The sequence below is a fragment of the Poecilia formosa genome, unplaced genomic scaffold (genome assembly GCF_000485575.1).
Source record: "Poecilia formosa unplaced genomic scaffold, Poecilia_formosa-5.1.2 Scaffold159, whole genome shotgun sequence".
NCBI lineage: Eukaryota > Metazoa > Chordata > Actinopteri > Cyprinodontiformes > Poeciliidae > Poecilia > Poecilia formosa.
The window spans coordinates 1,190,594-1,203,930 of record NW_006800098.1 but is presented as its reverse complement, the minus strand read 5'-3'; the positions used below and the strand labels follow the sequence as shown (position 1 = coordinate 1,203,930).

Below are 13,337 nucleotides of genomic sequence, written 5' to 3'. Positions count from 1 at the left end.
AAACAAATTATAAAACGCAAAAAAATGTGCAAACAAGAGCAGAAATGTTATTTGAAATAAAAGAAAGCATGCAGAAAAATTCTGCAAATAACACATGTATCTAGTATTTGAACAAAAAGAGGAGGCTCTGTCCCAATAAGAAATGCATGTCACACTTAGCGTAGTTTTAATCCAGCATTGAAATCCCGATAAAATCCACTAAAGTTTGCGGCTATGGTATGGAGGAAAAATATTTGTAATATTAGTCTGGTTCAATAAAAATCCTGTGATCTTCATTTATTCTTTGTCTTCAGATATTTGTTCCTCTGCTGTGAGGGACCCGATGAACTGATACCCTAATAATGGAGTTGAACATTTATTAAACGTTAGTGCCACTTAGTGGTCAGATTTGAGTATTGCAGGAAAATGCACAACAAACGGTGACTCATTTTCAGACTACTGGGGCCATCTGGCAAAATTAAGAGAATGATTCACACTATTCTGAACTTCATAGTCAGACATGTTTCCCCTTACCTCTTACTGTAGCTTACGGTTTTCTTACAGGGGAGATAACAAGACTATCCCCATAATAATAATCATATATTCCAAACACAGGGTATATTTTTGGTCTGTGAATGGATGAAATACCTGCCACTGAGGAAAGACATTATCTCAGAGGTGTTGTCTCCATGAATGAACCTTCTGTAAATGTGCATATCTCAGACCTGGCTTCCACATCGTAGAAAGAGACTTTAGCCTCCTCGTAGTCAACAAACACCCCGATGGTCTGAATTTGATTCAGAAACATGTTTCTTGGTGTGTTTAATATCCACGCCCCATCCTCAGGGGTAGGAATGGAGTTAATCTCTCTGTTAATATACTCTTTGACCACTCCTACGAGCCATCTTTTACAGTTGCTGACCTGGACTTCATAGTAGAACCTGCCTGACGAAAACCCCTCCTTTGCCAGTACATAAGGCAGGTATTTAAATGGCCTGCCAAAGAAAGAGGAGAAGATCTGCTGATGTCCACGAAAGGTCAGTCGCTTCCCATCGCCAGACACCTTGAGCCAATTGCTGGCTGTGTAAGGGTCCAGAGTCACGTCCACTGCATTGCATTGCTGGATCTTCATCAGCTCGTCCTGAGGCTGACTCCACAGCTCGGGTAGAAGATTATCGCTCATATTTTCAGCTGCGTGTGACTGTGTAGGGGCATCACAGGAATCAGGCGACCTAACCTTTTGGATCAGCATCTTCATCTCATTTCTGAGCGTTTCTTCAATCTGACCAACTGACTTTTTCACCATCTCTATATGGCCTTGCTGACCAATGTCAGGAATGTCTTGTGTCATTCGCAAAATGGAGTCAGTAGGTTGGTCCATCAGATGAGTGTTCTCAGACATTACATTGAATGGGTAGTTCTGCAGCAGGTAGAGATAGTCTTCTGACTGCATAAGTTGTTCAATGTCACATCGTAGTCTTCTCACACCAGAAATGCCTTGCTCCAGCAGAGTTGTCTGATCTTCGGCTTGTTTCTCTATGTCTTTCTGCTTCTGCTCAATCGCCTCAACCAGCTCACCCTGATATTTTTGTACGGAGGCAACGAAAGCGGTTAAAATTTGTACAGTTTCTCTGATTTCATCCACTGTAGTTTCCCTGCTCTTTTCCACAAAGCATCTGATATTTTTAACACTTAGAAATGAAAAGATCTCTGTCTTTTTCATCTTTAAGGTCATGTTCTCATACATGCCTCTCCAGTCTTTGAAGGCGCGCTCCAGTGGGACAGCCTCGTGCCCCGTGTGGTCGTCGTTCAAACACATCATGCAAACACACTGCTGGTCTGTGCGGCAGAAGAGCTCCAGCATCTTGTCGTGCTTCTTGCACACCCTGTCCTCCAGGTTGGACACAGGATCGATCAGCTTGTGCTTCTTCAGGTTCTGGTGGGACTCCAGATGTGGCTTACAATACGAGGCCAAACACACCAGGCACGTCTTGTGGGCTTTGAGCTTCGGCTTGGTGCAGACATCACATGGCACCTCTCCTGGTTGGGCGACAATCTTAGGTCCACCCTGTACTCTCATGCGGTTGAAATGCTCCACCACATCTCTGAATTCTGTGTTGACCTTGAGCTCTGGTTTATTACCCAACCTTCTCTTGCAGAGTGGACACTGCGCATTGTCCTGACTGTTCCAGTACTGGGTGATGCAGCCCTTGCAGAAGTTGTGTCCACACGGAGTGGAGACGGGCTCTTTGAACTCACCCAGACAGATTGAACACAGGACCTGTTCTTCATACAGGATGCTGCAAGCTGAGGCCATGTCTGAAAAGGATAAAATGCATTTAAAATGTTGAAATTAATGCTTTATGAGTGCACTGCTGACACTCCTTTTGCTCTGTCCTACCATAGTAAATACAGAAGATTGAATCTACTCAATTTTATTTCAGATCATAATGCAAAATTTAATGTGTGAAAAAGATAAACTTGTGTAAAAACAAAATGCATGTTTTAGATAATTTTATATATTTTAGGGGGGAAACAGTGATCCATACCAATTCAGTCCTATGTGAAAAAGTATTCACTTGTGTCACTAAGGCATGAATTTACCACATTTTCGAAAGTTGAGTTTATTCACAGGTAAAAGGTTTTGGAGTAGCCTAGTCAAAGTCTATCTAGATTTTAATCTCGATTCTGTAGTTCAGAAACGTTCTATCACTCAACTGAAATAAAAATTTCTCCACAGTAAAAAAAACATCAAAACAAAGCAAAACAGAAGAAAAGTGATGCAGCTGTTGTGGCTCAAACAACTTGGGTTATTTATATCTCATATTAAAACATTAGTGATTTAAAATATTTAAGAGTGACAACAAAGTTAGAAAGCTGGAAGAAGATAAACATATTTTCACAGGATTGTAAGACTAAGTGATAACTTTATTAACCTAATTAACCCTTATTACTGTAGTTGATTTAAGTAATTTCACTTTAAATCTACAATTTACTGCTTAAGTGCTAAGCAATAGAGTGTATACTTTACAATTATATCTTAGCTCCATGTTACTAAGATTACTTTATTGCCTTCTGCAATAGTGTATAAATTTTGCTATGTTTATATTGTGTTCGATCGGGCATTCATTACGTTGTCAAAATACTTTATATCGGCTAACTTAGGGACTTTGTGTCCTTACATAACCTTCTGAGATAGAAAAACGTGTGACTGACTCCCAGTTCTTGTTTTGAAACACAGAAATACACACTGTTTTGTTCAATTTGCAGGAAAATTAACCATAAAACGAATACAGTTTGTCCTCATGATTACTTTAAAGACTCATCTCCTAACCTGTATGTGCAAAGTCAGACAGTTTTGTTTATAGTTTCTCAGTTTGAGAAATAAACGTGTTTACTGTTCTCTGGATCTACCATAATAGTCCAATATTCTCTATCTTTTCAATCCGTGCGGATCTTTAGTAAACTTCAAACTATGTTTATTTTTACTCTTTCTAAAATTAGAGCTAAACAAAATGGGTTTAATACCTGCTGAGCTGCTCGTCCTTTGAATAAGAAACGTTTCCCTTCAGACATGTAGGTTTCATTTCTCTGCAACTGTTGCACAGTCAGATTCTGCCCGCCTCTTCCTCTCCAGGGAAAAGAAATGACACAGACAGCTGCTTTTCATTTGTTGGGCAGTCTGATTCCTTTTTTCTCTCTCTCTCTCAACAGGAACCGTGGACAAAGAAGAAACTTCTTCATATCACAAACAGTTTTACATTTAAATCTGTAAAGGTATTTTCAAATTGTTAAATATATATGTTGCAGCATAAAAAAAGCAAAAAGTAGTGGGGTATTTTATGGACAGGTAAACGCAGGTTAACTTATGCCATTAATTGGCATAAGTTAATGAATGAAATCATTTATCTCAATAGGTGGAATATAAACTGAATCACCTTATGAGCATTTATGACACCTCAAAGACAACTGGGAATAGACAGTGGATGAATGGACAGAATTTCTAATTTTCTAACATGAATAAAAAAATAAAAAAAATCAGATGCCTTACCGATAGGCTCCTATTGAGGAATTTCTGGAACAACTATTGTTCCAGAAATTTCTGGAACAGTAATTGTTTATTGTTCCAGAAATATAAATGTACTTAAAAAATGTTTAAAACAAAAAAAAAATTCAGTATATATTTATATAGTTCTATATAAATATATAATATAAAAATGATCTTTCTCTTAAGAGAGAAAGGATCATTTATATTTGATGGGTATTGTTTCCTAACGTTACCTGCAAAAGAAAATGATTAGTGACCAAATGATCGCAGAGGGCTTACATTCAAAGGCTCTGGTCCAGGCGGACATTGACGTCAATCTGTGACGTGGGATTTGGGGTTTGAGTTCGTCGCAGGAGGGTCACGTGACCAATGACCAGATGATTAGTTGCAGGCTACCGCACAGTCATTGCACTATATTTGAATATAGGGTATTTTATTTATTTTTTCGTCTTAAAGTTTAATTATTTTCAAAGCGAAGCATTTAAAAAAAAAAGTCTGTTTGAAAATTGGGATTACTGTTGATTCCTTCCACTGGATTTGGGATACATCCAAATCCAGTGCGATTCAGAGTGAATCAAGATATTTAAATAAATTTTGGATCATTTTAATGAGTAAAACTAAAAACTGAAGAGATTAAGCATAAATGTACTTTGGCTAATCGATATTGTACTTTTTTTTAAAATCATTTTTTTACCCAGAATATACATTCCTTGACTTCTTAAATATATTTTCTGTAAGATATACATATCCTGTGGTATTTTGTTGTGTTATATAGATATATCTAGATATCTATGTAGATATACATAGATATCTATATCTTCAACCGCTCTCTACCTTTCGAGAGAAAGGATAGAGAGAAAGGATCATTTATATTTGATGGGTATTGTTTCCCAACGTTACCTGCAAAAGAAAATGATTAGTGACCAAATGATCGCAGAGGGCTTACATTCAAAGACCTTGGTTCAGTCGGACATTGACGTGAATCTGTGACGTCGGATTCGGGCTTTGAGTTCGACACAGGAGGGTCACGTGGTCACCAATGACCAGCTGAGCCAATCAGGTGCAGGCAACCGCACAGTTCTCATTATGTACAGTATTTTAATGTAGACCCTTTTCCTTTTTCGTCTTAAACGGTAATTATTTTTCAAAGCGAAGCATCTCAAAGAAAAACGTCATAAACAACTTATATTTTATTGAAATATGCAGCTTATATCATGTACACTTTATGTAAGCTGGTAGAATATTTGGGTTGTGCATTTACAAATATTGACACTGTGACCAGCAGGTGGAGATCTTTTTAAAATTAACAAGATGCACCCGAACACAGACCTTTCAGTGCACAATATTTTATTTAACAATTCCTTTAAAACAATTCCTTTTAAAAACGAGGCTTCAGGCCCACTACTCGGTCCCTGGGACAAAAGGAACACAAAAGGAAACAGGACAGACAAGTTCAATTATTCCAAAGAAATAAAAACATGCAATGCAAAACAAATTAGTAAATCAAAACCAAACAAATTAGTAACTTCAATCACAAAACAAAACAAGTTACAAGTCGTTGTCATCCGCTTCCAAATGCCCTTCGATGGGGCCAGAGGAGAAATGCCCCGCACACACAGCCTGCCCAATCCGCAACAGGTTTATTTGAGTGGCCCAATCAAACAAGACAAGACAGCAGAGCGTCCAAAGCGCTGCAGCTCCAAACACAATCAAGTGCCTGAAACAGAAAGCCCATTAACTGTGGATCCATATAAGAAAAACAAACATTAAACAGGTAGCTTACCCAGGGGTGGAAACACAGCCTAACCCGGGAGGAAGCGGGTCAGCAGGTGAGGACCAGATTGAAGCCGCCCGCCACAGCAACCCCCAGCTGCAGGCGGCAACGCCAGCAGAGCAACAGATCGCAGATGAGTCGACCAAACCCACAAGCCGACATGTAGCCGCCGACCGCAGCAACAGTGGGAGAAACAAAGACGCACGCACCTTGCAGCGGCCCGCCCAACTATATAGGCATCTGCCCCGCCCACCAATCAATGGTGCGCTTCCTGCTGCACCCTGTGCGCAGAGAGGGGGAGGGTGGAACACCATCCCACCACAACACGATAAAGAAAAGAGAAAGTGACCAAATTATCACAGAGGACCTACATTCAAAGACTGTCTAAAAAATACTGTGATGTAGATTTAAATATCTATTTCTACGTTTCTACATCATGTATCTATATCACATGTCATGTGACCATTAAATGTTAGTCACATGACACAGATCGCGGTCAGTAAAAGCAGTGACCTGCTGACCCAATCAGTTGCAGGCAACTGCACAGTTCTAATTACACACAGTAAATTAGTGCCCCCTCACATATACGTTAAAATCCCTGTATGTATTTATAGGTACTATAATATAGTATTATTTGAAATCTATAATTTATGCATTATGTATTTGCAACACATGTATCGTTTCATATAGATGAATGCATTTAAAAACTGGCTTGAAACAAATTTTTTTTTTAATTTTTCAAACACAGATAAGACGCTGTATACGTGTGCGTTTACAAATAATTAGACTAATTAAAATTCATTAAATTGTTGAAACAAAGTCAGAGTTTCGCACATAAGTTCCACAATTTTTGATAGTTTGGTTGTAAAATATTCTCAGTCTCCCAGAGATTTAAAGGAAGACTTTGTTTTATTTTAATATGTATTTTTGGAGATCTGATGGATGTTGAGAACTTGTGAGGAAGACATGTTACAGAGAAATGTTCCACTATTGCTCGCTATTGTATATAAGGGATAGTAGGAACTATCAAAAATATTCATTTGAGTAAAAGAAAAACACTTCTCAAGCATCTTGGGATGTACATTCCACAGGAGTGATAGTAAGACTATCAGACAAAAATCCACTTAGTAAAAAGAAAGGGTGGAGCTTTGGTCTGTGAACAGTGGAGAGTCCAACAACAGAGTAAAGAAAAGCTTGCAGTCCTGTTTTTGTCTCAGTGAAGCAACATCCTGCGATGGAATGCAACAGATCCCTGGTCTCTGTGTTGTAGAAGGAGACTTCTCCCCTCTCGTAATCAACAAATACACCAATTCTCCTGATGTTTGGTGGACACAGCGAGCCCAAAAATACCCAAACTCCATGCTCAGGTGTGAATGGGAACAACTCATCCCTGTTAATGGACTCTTTGACCACTCCCAAGGTCCAGGATCTGTTCAGGTTGACCTCAACTTCGTAGTAGAACCGACCTGAAGAAAAACCTTCATTTCCCAGAACAGCATAGTAATGTCTGAATCGCCAGCCCAAAGGAGTAAAGAAGTGCTCTGTTGGTCTATAGCTCAGTGTCTTCCCATCTGCGGATACAATGACGTATGGGTGGGCGCTATAGGAGTTCAGAGTCACATCGACTGCATTGCATTGCTGGATCATCATCAGCTTGTCCTTCGGCGGACGCCACACATTTGGGGTAGAAGGTCTCATGTTTTCAGCTCCACAGCAATCAGACGAACTGATCTTCTGAATCAGCATGTCTATCTCCCTATTGATGCTCTTTTTTATTTGACCTACTGACTGTTTCACCAACCCTGCATAGGTGTGCTGTTCAGTAAGTGGGTCTAACAGAGTGGCATTCGCAGATGTAAAATTGGATGGACAGTTCTGCAGCAGGTAAAGATAGTCTTCTGACTTTATCAGTTGCTCAATTTCAGACCTTCTTTTTCTCAAATCAGAAAGGTGTTGCTCCAGCAGAGTGATCCGACCTTCAGTTTGTTTCTCTGATTCTATCTGCTTCTGTTTGATTGCTCTAACCAGTTCATCCTGCTTTTTTTGTAAAGAAAGCACCAGGGCTGCCAAAACTTCTGCAATCTGTCCAATGTCGTTGACGGATATTTTCCTGCTCTTCTGAACTGAATCTTTGAGTTTTTTAACACTCTGTGATTTGGAGTTCTCCGTCTTTTTCATGTCTAAGGTCACATTCTCATACATGCCTCTCCTGTCTTTGAAGCCGCACTCCAGTGGGACAGCCTCGTGCCCCGTGTGGTCGTCATTTAAACACATTATGCAAACACACTTCTGGTCTGTGCGGCAGAAGAGCTCCAGCATCTTGTCGTGCTTCTTGCACACCCTGTCCTCCAGGTTGGACACAGGATCGATCAGCTTGTGCTTCTTCAGGTTCTGGTGGGACTCCAGGTGTGGCTTGCAATACGAGGCCAAACACACCAGGCACGTCTTGTGGGCTTTGAGCTTGGGTTCGGTGCAGATGTCACATGGAACCTCTCCTGGTTGGGCAACAATCTTGGGACCAGTCTTTAATCTCGTATGGTTGAAATGCTCCACCACGTCTCTGAACTCTGAATTAACCTGCAGCTTCGGTTTATTGCCCAATTTCTTTTTGCAGAGGGGACACTGTGCAGGTCTACTGTCCTGACTGTTCCAGTACTGGGTGATGCAGCCCTTGCAGAAGTTGTGTCCACATGGAGTGGAGACGGGCTCTTTGAACTCACTGAGGCAGATTGAACACAGGACCTGTTCTTCATACAGGATGCTGCAAGCTGAGGCCATGTCTGAAAAGGATAATTGATCAATTGAGTTTGACATTCAAAATTTAAACCAGAGGAGTGAATTTAATTCTAACAAGATAATAAAAAATAGCCACCTGTGAATTAATGCATGTTTATGTCATTAAAATGAAAGATTATACTACAACTTGAGGTCACTGGGGGAAAAATATCTCAAAAGCAAAAAACAAACAAACAAAAACAAAAACCTTTCGGTTTTTTTTTTTTTTTTTTTTGCCAGAGGCAGAGCAAAAGAACAAGAAATAAGTGTTGATCATTAAAACTGCCAAACATACAAATCAATTCTTAATCAGCTATTTTTTTTTTAAAATCACTTGGGTATTTGGTATTGGAGCTAAATAGCAACAAGAAACATTTATTAAAGTTTCTTGGTGACAGATGGACCTTGTTGTTGACAGTAAGAGGTGGAGCCAATGATAAGAACATGAAAGAACCAGTTTGAACATACTTTGAATTCAGTTTGTGGGGAGTGGCAATGAAGACACAAATGCAACCAAAACTTCCTGGTTATCTGACTATTTTAAGGATGGCAATTTTACAAGAAATCGGATCTTCCCAGACTGTCCATAAATGGACAAAAACCTTGGATGTGGACCTTTCAGTATATCAAGCAGGTAGCACAAGCAGCGATGTACTTCATCTAGTGTATGTTCACATTCTTACTCTAAAGAGGGAACATTTCTAGATCCTGTGTAATTAACAGTTCCTACTTATGAAGAGCTGCAGGAAGTCTGTTGACAACTGAATGATGACTGATTTGCTGTGAACTGGTTTGTTGTAAAGATGTTAAAACATGCACCTACTTTGCCAATTTGTATGCCAAGGTCCTGACAATAATTTCCATAAATATAAACAGTTGCTTCATTAATATTTTTTTACTGATTTAAAATGCATGCATTAACTGTCTAGCACAGTACAGCACAAGTATATGTTTTCTGCAGTAGTTAGAGTGTATAACATGTTTTATTTTATTAAGATTTCCATATTCAGCTTAAGGTCAGAGTAGGTCTGAAATCCTAGCAGCATCACCAGAAATAAAAAAAACTGTCTTACTAAATCCGAATAAATATTCAAAGAAGGGTGAATTTTACCTGCGTCGTCGTCTCTGTCTGATTTCAGTCTCGTTCTAGGCACGCAGTCTTTTTTGTCTAGAATATCTGAACGATCTTCTCCTCGCCTTTGCCGGAAATGATAACTATCTAATGAACTGCACTTTTAAGTTTCTTTTTCGAAACGTCATGTACACTGAGGTCTGAAGGTTGTTTTGTTCCGTTTATGGCAAGCCATTTTAACATAAATTCGGTTTTACCGCCCTTACATTAAAGATATCTCAAATTGTTTTATGACTAGACGTTTTAGCGATTTAAGATATCTCAAATTATATTTTGACTAGACAAAATAACTATTTGAGATATCTCTAATTACATTCTGACTAGTCGAAATGACGTCAGATTTACCATTGACTTGTATGGAGATTTCACTTCAAGATATCTTAAATTAATTACTGACTATCTGAAATGCACATTTCAGATATCTACAATTAAATTATGACTAGTCATAATTTTAATTTAAGATATCTCGAATTACTCCATAATTCAAGATATCTTAAATGTATTTTTGGATAGGAGAAATGTAATTTTGACTAGTGAAAACTGAATTATAGATATCTTAAATTCAAATAATGACTAGACAAAATTAAATTAAAGATATCTTGAATTGTAATTTTGACTAGTCAAAATTCCTTTTAAGATAGAATTGAATATAGATATCTTGAATTACACAGCTTTTCAATTTAAGATTTCTTAAATTGACATTCCGACTAGTCAGAATGACATTATTGATATCTTGAATTAGTATTCTGTCTAGTCAAAAGGTCCCTGACTTACGTAGCAATTTGAAAGTTTAATAAAACAATGAAAAGTAGAGAAAACGAAAAAAGATGTTCGAAAATGGGCCACTTTCATGTTGAAAATGGTTTGACAATAGCAATTTTAGCTTTTGAAAGCTGTTTTTAAGTGCATTGGGTTCGTCGGAAATGAATAAACAGGAAATTCTTTGCAGATATCAGAAGCAGTCTTATAGTTTATTAAGTTTTACTATGTCCGCATTTCCAACATTGTCGAACTCTTTCTAATTTGTGGCATTTACTGACAATTTTGTGCAGGAAACGTAAAATTCTGCAGGCAACTGTTTGGACACCACAAAGGGGCTTCCACGTCATTCTTAATTCAGATATCTAAAATTGTAATTTTGACTAGTCATAATTGTGTTGAAGATATCTTAAATCGTAATTACGGATATGTGTCCCGTCAAATGACAGATCCAGTGACGTCATTTGAGATATCTTGAAAGGAATTTTGACTAGTCAAAATGTCATTTAAGATATCTTGAATTATTATTCTTACTAGTCAAAATGTAAATACAGATATCTTAAATTACCATTCCGGATAGTCAAAATGTAGTTTTGTATAGTCAAAATGCATTTTTAGATATCTGGAATGTAATTACGGATAGTCAGACGAAACAGAATTTATGTTAAAACAGCTTGCCATAATCTGTTCTCCTCCAGGGTGTGACCTACAGGTGTAGACTCAACAGCTGTGGCTCATTAAGGGAAATCAGCACAAGGTTTAAGAGGAGTTGGTACCTGAGCGACAATGGCGAGTTGGAACAGTGGCGAGTTGCCAGATATTGGATCTGACAACAGATCCAATATCTGTGTGGTTCCTTATAGGTTTAACATATATAAACTCTCTCTCTCTACCTTTATAGCTAGAGAGAGAAAGAGAGAGATTATATATTTAAACTCTGTTTCTCTAAAGAAAGATAATTTATATTTCATGGGTATTGTTTCCTAACGTTACCTGCAAAAGAAATTGATTAGTGACCAAATGATCGCAGAGGGCTTACATTCAAGGACTCTGGTTCAGCGGCTCATTGACGTCAATCTGTGACGTGGGATTCGGAGTTGGAGTTCGCCACAGGATGTCATGTGACCAATGACCAGCTGAGCAAATCAGGTGTTAGTATGTTTGAATGTACGTACTAATTACGTAAATTCAAATGCTGTACTAGGTCTGTCACAATAATCATTCAATCAATTAATCGCAAGATCAAGGTCTATATGTACGAAATGAATTACATACAGTATTTGAATGCAGGCCCTTTCATTTTTTCGTCTTAAACAGTAATTATCTCAAATAAAATTTTACATTATTTAAGTATGCAGCTTATATAATGTAATTATACATTATAATATTTGGGATTTTGTTTTTTCAAATATTGACACAAAATAGAAAAGAGTAAGTGACCAAACTATCACAGAGGACCTAGATTAAGAGTGTCTAACAAAATACCGTGATGTAGATATAAGTACTTGTTTATATCTACATTATAGATCTACAGTTTGGATCTACAGGGTGGGTTTTGTGTTTACAAGCATTTACCTGAAAGACAAAGAAAATGATTAGTGACCAAATGATCGCAGAGGGCTTACATTCAAGGACTCTGGTTCAGCGGGTCATTGACGTCAATGTGTGACGTGGCATTCGGAGTCGGAGTTCGCCACAGGAGGGTCACGTGACCAATGACCAGCGGAGCCAGTCAGGTGTTCGTATGTACGAACGTACGTACTAATTAGGTAAATTCAAATACTGTAGTAGGCCTGTCACAATAATTATTCAATCAATTAATCACATGATCAATTTAAGCAAACTGAATAATTTCCATTGACATGATTTATCGTTTATCTGTTTTTTATTTTTCCCTCTTTCTTCCAAATTTGGATTATAAAATGTTTAATTTGGTGCTTTGTTCTCCAGCCCCTTTTTGATGGACACTTGTGTTTACCAAGACGTCAAAATTTATTTATTTATTTGTTGTTTTTATGATTTGTTTTCGATATTTAAAATGTTTTCCAGTTCCAGTGTGAACTGTTCATTACAATTGAAAGTTTATTAATCTTTGAGAATGTTTTCTTGGTTTATTATTATTCTGCCATTACCATTATAGTGCTTAAAAATGGTATCACATGAACTACAATATTATCGTTTATCACATTAACTACTGGAACAATTTATCATTCAGCCAATTTTGTTATTGTGACATGTCTAATTGTGAAAATTATTAGTGACCAAATGATCGCAGAGGGCTTACATTCAAGGACTCTGGTTCAGCGGGTAAATGACGTTAATCGGTGACGTGTGATTCGTTGACCACAAGAGGTTCAACTGATGCGTTTTGTCAAACGCATCAAAAACGCATCAGTTTCCATAGCAAAAAGAAGCATTTTTTTGTTGGTCGACCGTGTTTAATAATGTGCTCTGTATGACGCCATTGTTTGAATACGCAGATTAATACGTGAACATTTCTAGTTTTCTGAAACTTGCAGATAAGTTTTGTTCTTTCCATGTTTTCTGTTAAAGTTTCTTGCAACCATGAGACTGCTTCCCGATTCAGCCATCAGTTTAATTTCAAATCTTTGTCCTGTTGTCAAACGCATCTTCTTGTGCATTTTCCCACCACGTGTCATGACACAGACCCCGTATTATCATATAACAAACGGGCCTTTAAATAAAGACCCGGGCACCTAACATTTATATCTGATGGGTTTTACTCTTTACAAATGTTCACACTAAAAAGAAGAGAAAGTGAATTACATTCAAAGGATTTTGTTTTTGAAAAACACTACAGAAAATATAGATATCCATTTCTACATACCTGCAACGCAGCATCATTTTGG

General features: G+C 37.9%; 2 protein-coding genes across 4 annotated transcripts; both read right to left on the bottom strand.

The window, feature by feature from the left end:
- On the bottom strand, nucleotides 1-3,566 carry LOC103146509 (E3 ubiquitin-protein ligase TRIM39-like). The gene is made up of 2 exons (XM_007564472.2): nucleotides 3,508-3,566; nucleotides 1-2,298 (listed from the first exon to the last, which is right to left on the bottom strand). The coding sequence occupies exon 2, from the start codon at nucleotides 2,294-2,296 to the stop codon at nucleotides 647-649; it is 1,650 nt and encodes a 549-aa protein (XP_007564534.1). The 5' UTR covers nucleotides 2,297-2,298; nucleotides 3,508-3,566; the 3' UTR covers nucleotides 1-646.
- Nucleotides 3,567-5,202: 1,636 nt separating this feature from the next.
- On the bottom strand, nucleotides 5,203-9,821 carry LOC103146508 (E3 ubiquitin-protein ligase TRIM39-like). Of its 3 annotated transcripts, none has more exons than XR_001663656.1 (3): nucleotides 9,688-9,821; nucleotides 6,121-8,581; nucleotides 5,203-5,299 (listed from the first exon to the last, which is right to left on the bottom strand). XR_001663656.1 is itself a non-coding variant. In XM_007564470.2 (2 exons), the coding sequence occupies exon 2, from the start codon at nucleotides 8,577-8,579 to the stop codon at nucleotides 6,864-6,866; it is 1,716 nt and encodes a 571-aa protein (XP_007564532.1). In that variant the 5' UTR covers nucleotides 8,580-8,581; nucleotides 9,688-9,821; the 3' UTR covers nucleotides 5,299-6,863. The 3 variants fall into 3 exon arrangements, 1 of the variants encoding a protein (XP_007564532.1); XR_477143.2 differs by having other exon boundaries at nucleotides 5,299-5,744; nucleotides 5,811-8,581; XM_007564470.2 differs by having other exon boundaries at nucleotides 5,299-8,581.
- Between the last annotated feature and the right edge of the window lie 3,516 nt (nucleotides 9,822-13,337).

Excerpts from the sequence above, each read along its gene's own strand:
- LOC103146509 (XM_007564472.2), bottom strand. The coding sequence starts at position 2,296 with ATGGCCTCAGCTTGCAGCATCCTGTATGAAGAACAGGTCCTGTGTTCA.
- LOC103146508 (XM_007564470.2), bottom strand. The coding sequence starts at position 8,579 with ATGGCCTCAGCTTGCAGCATCCTGTATGAAGAACAGGTCCTGTGTTCA.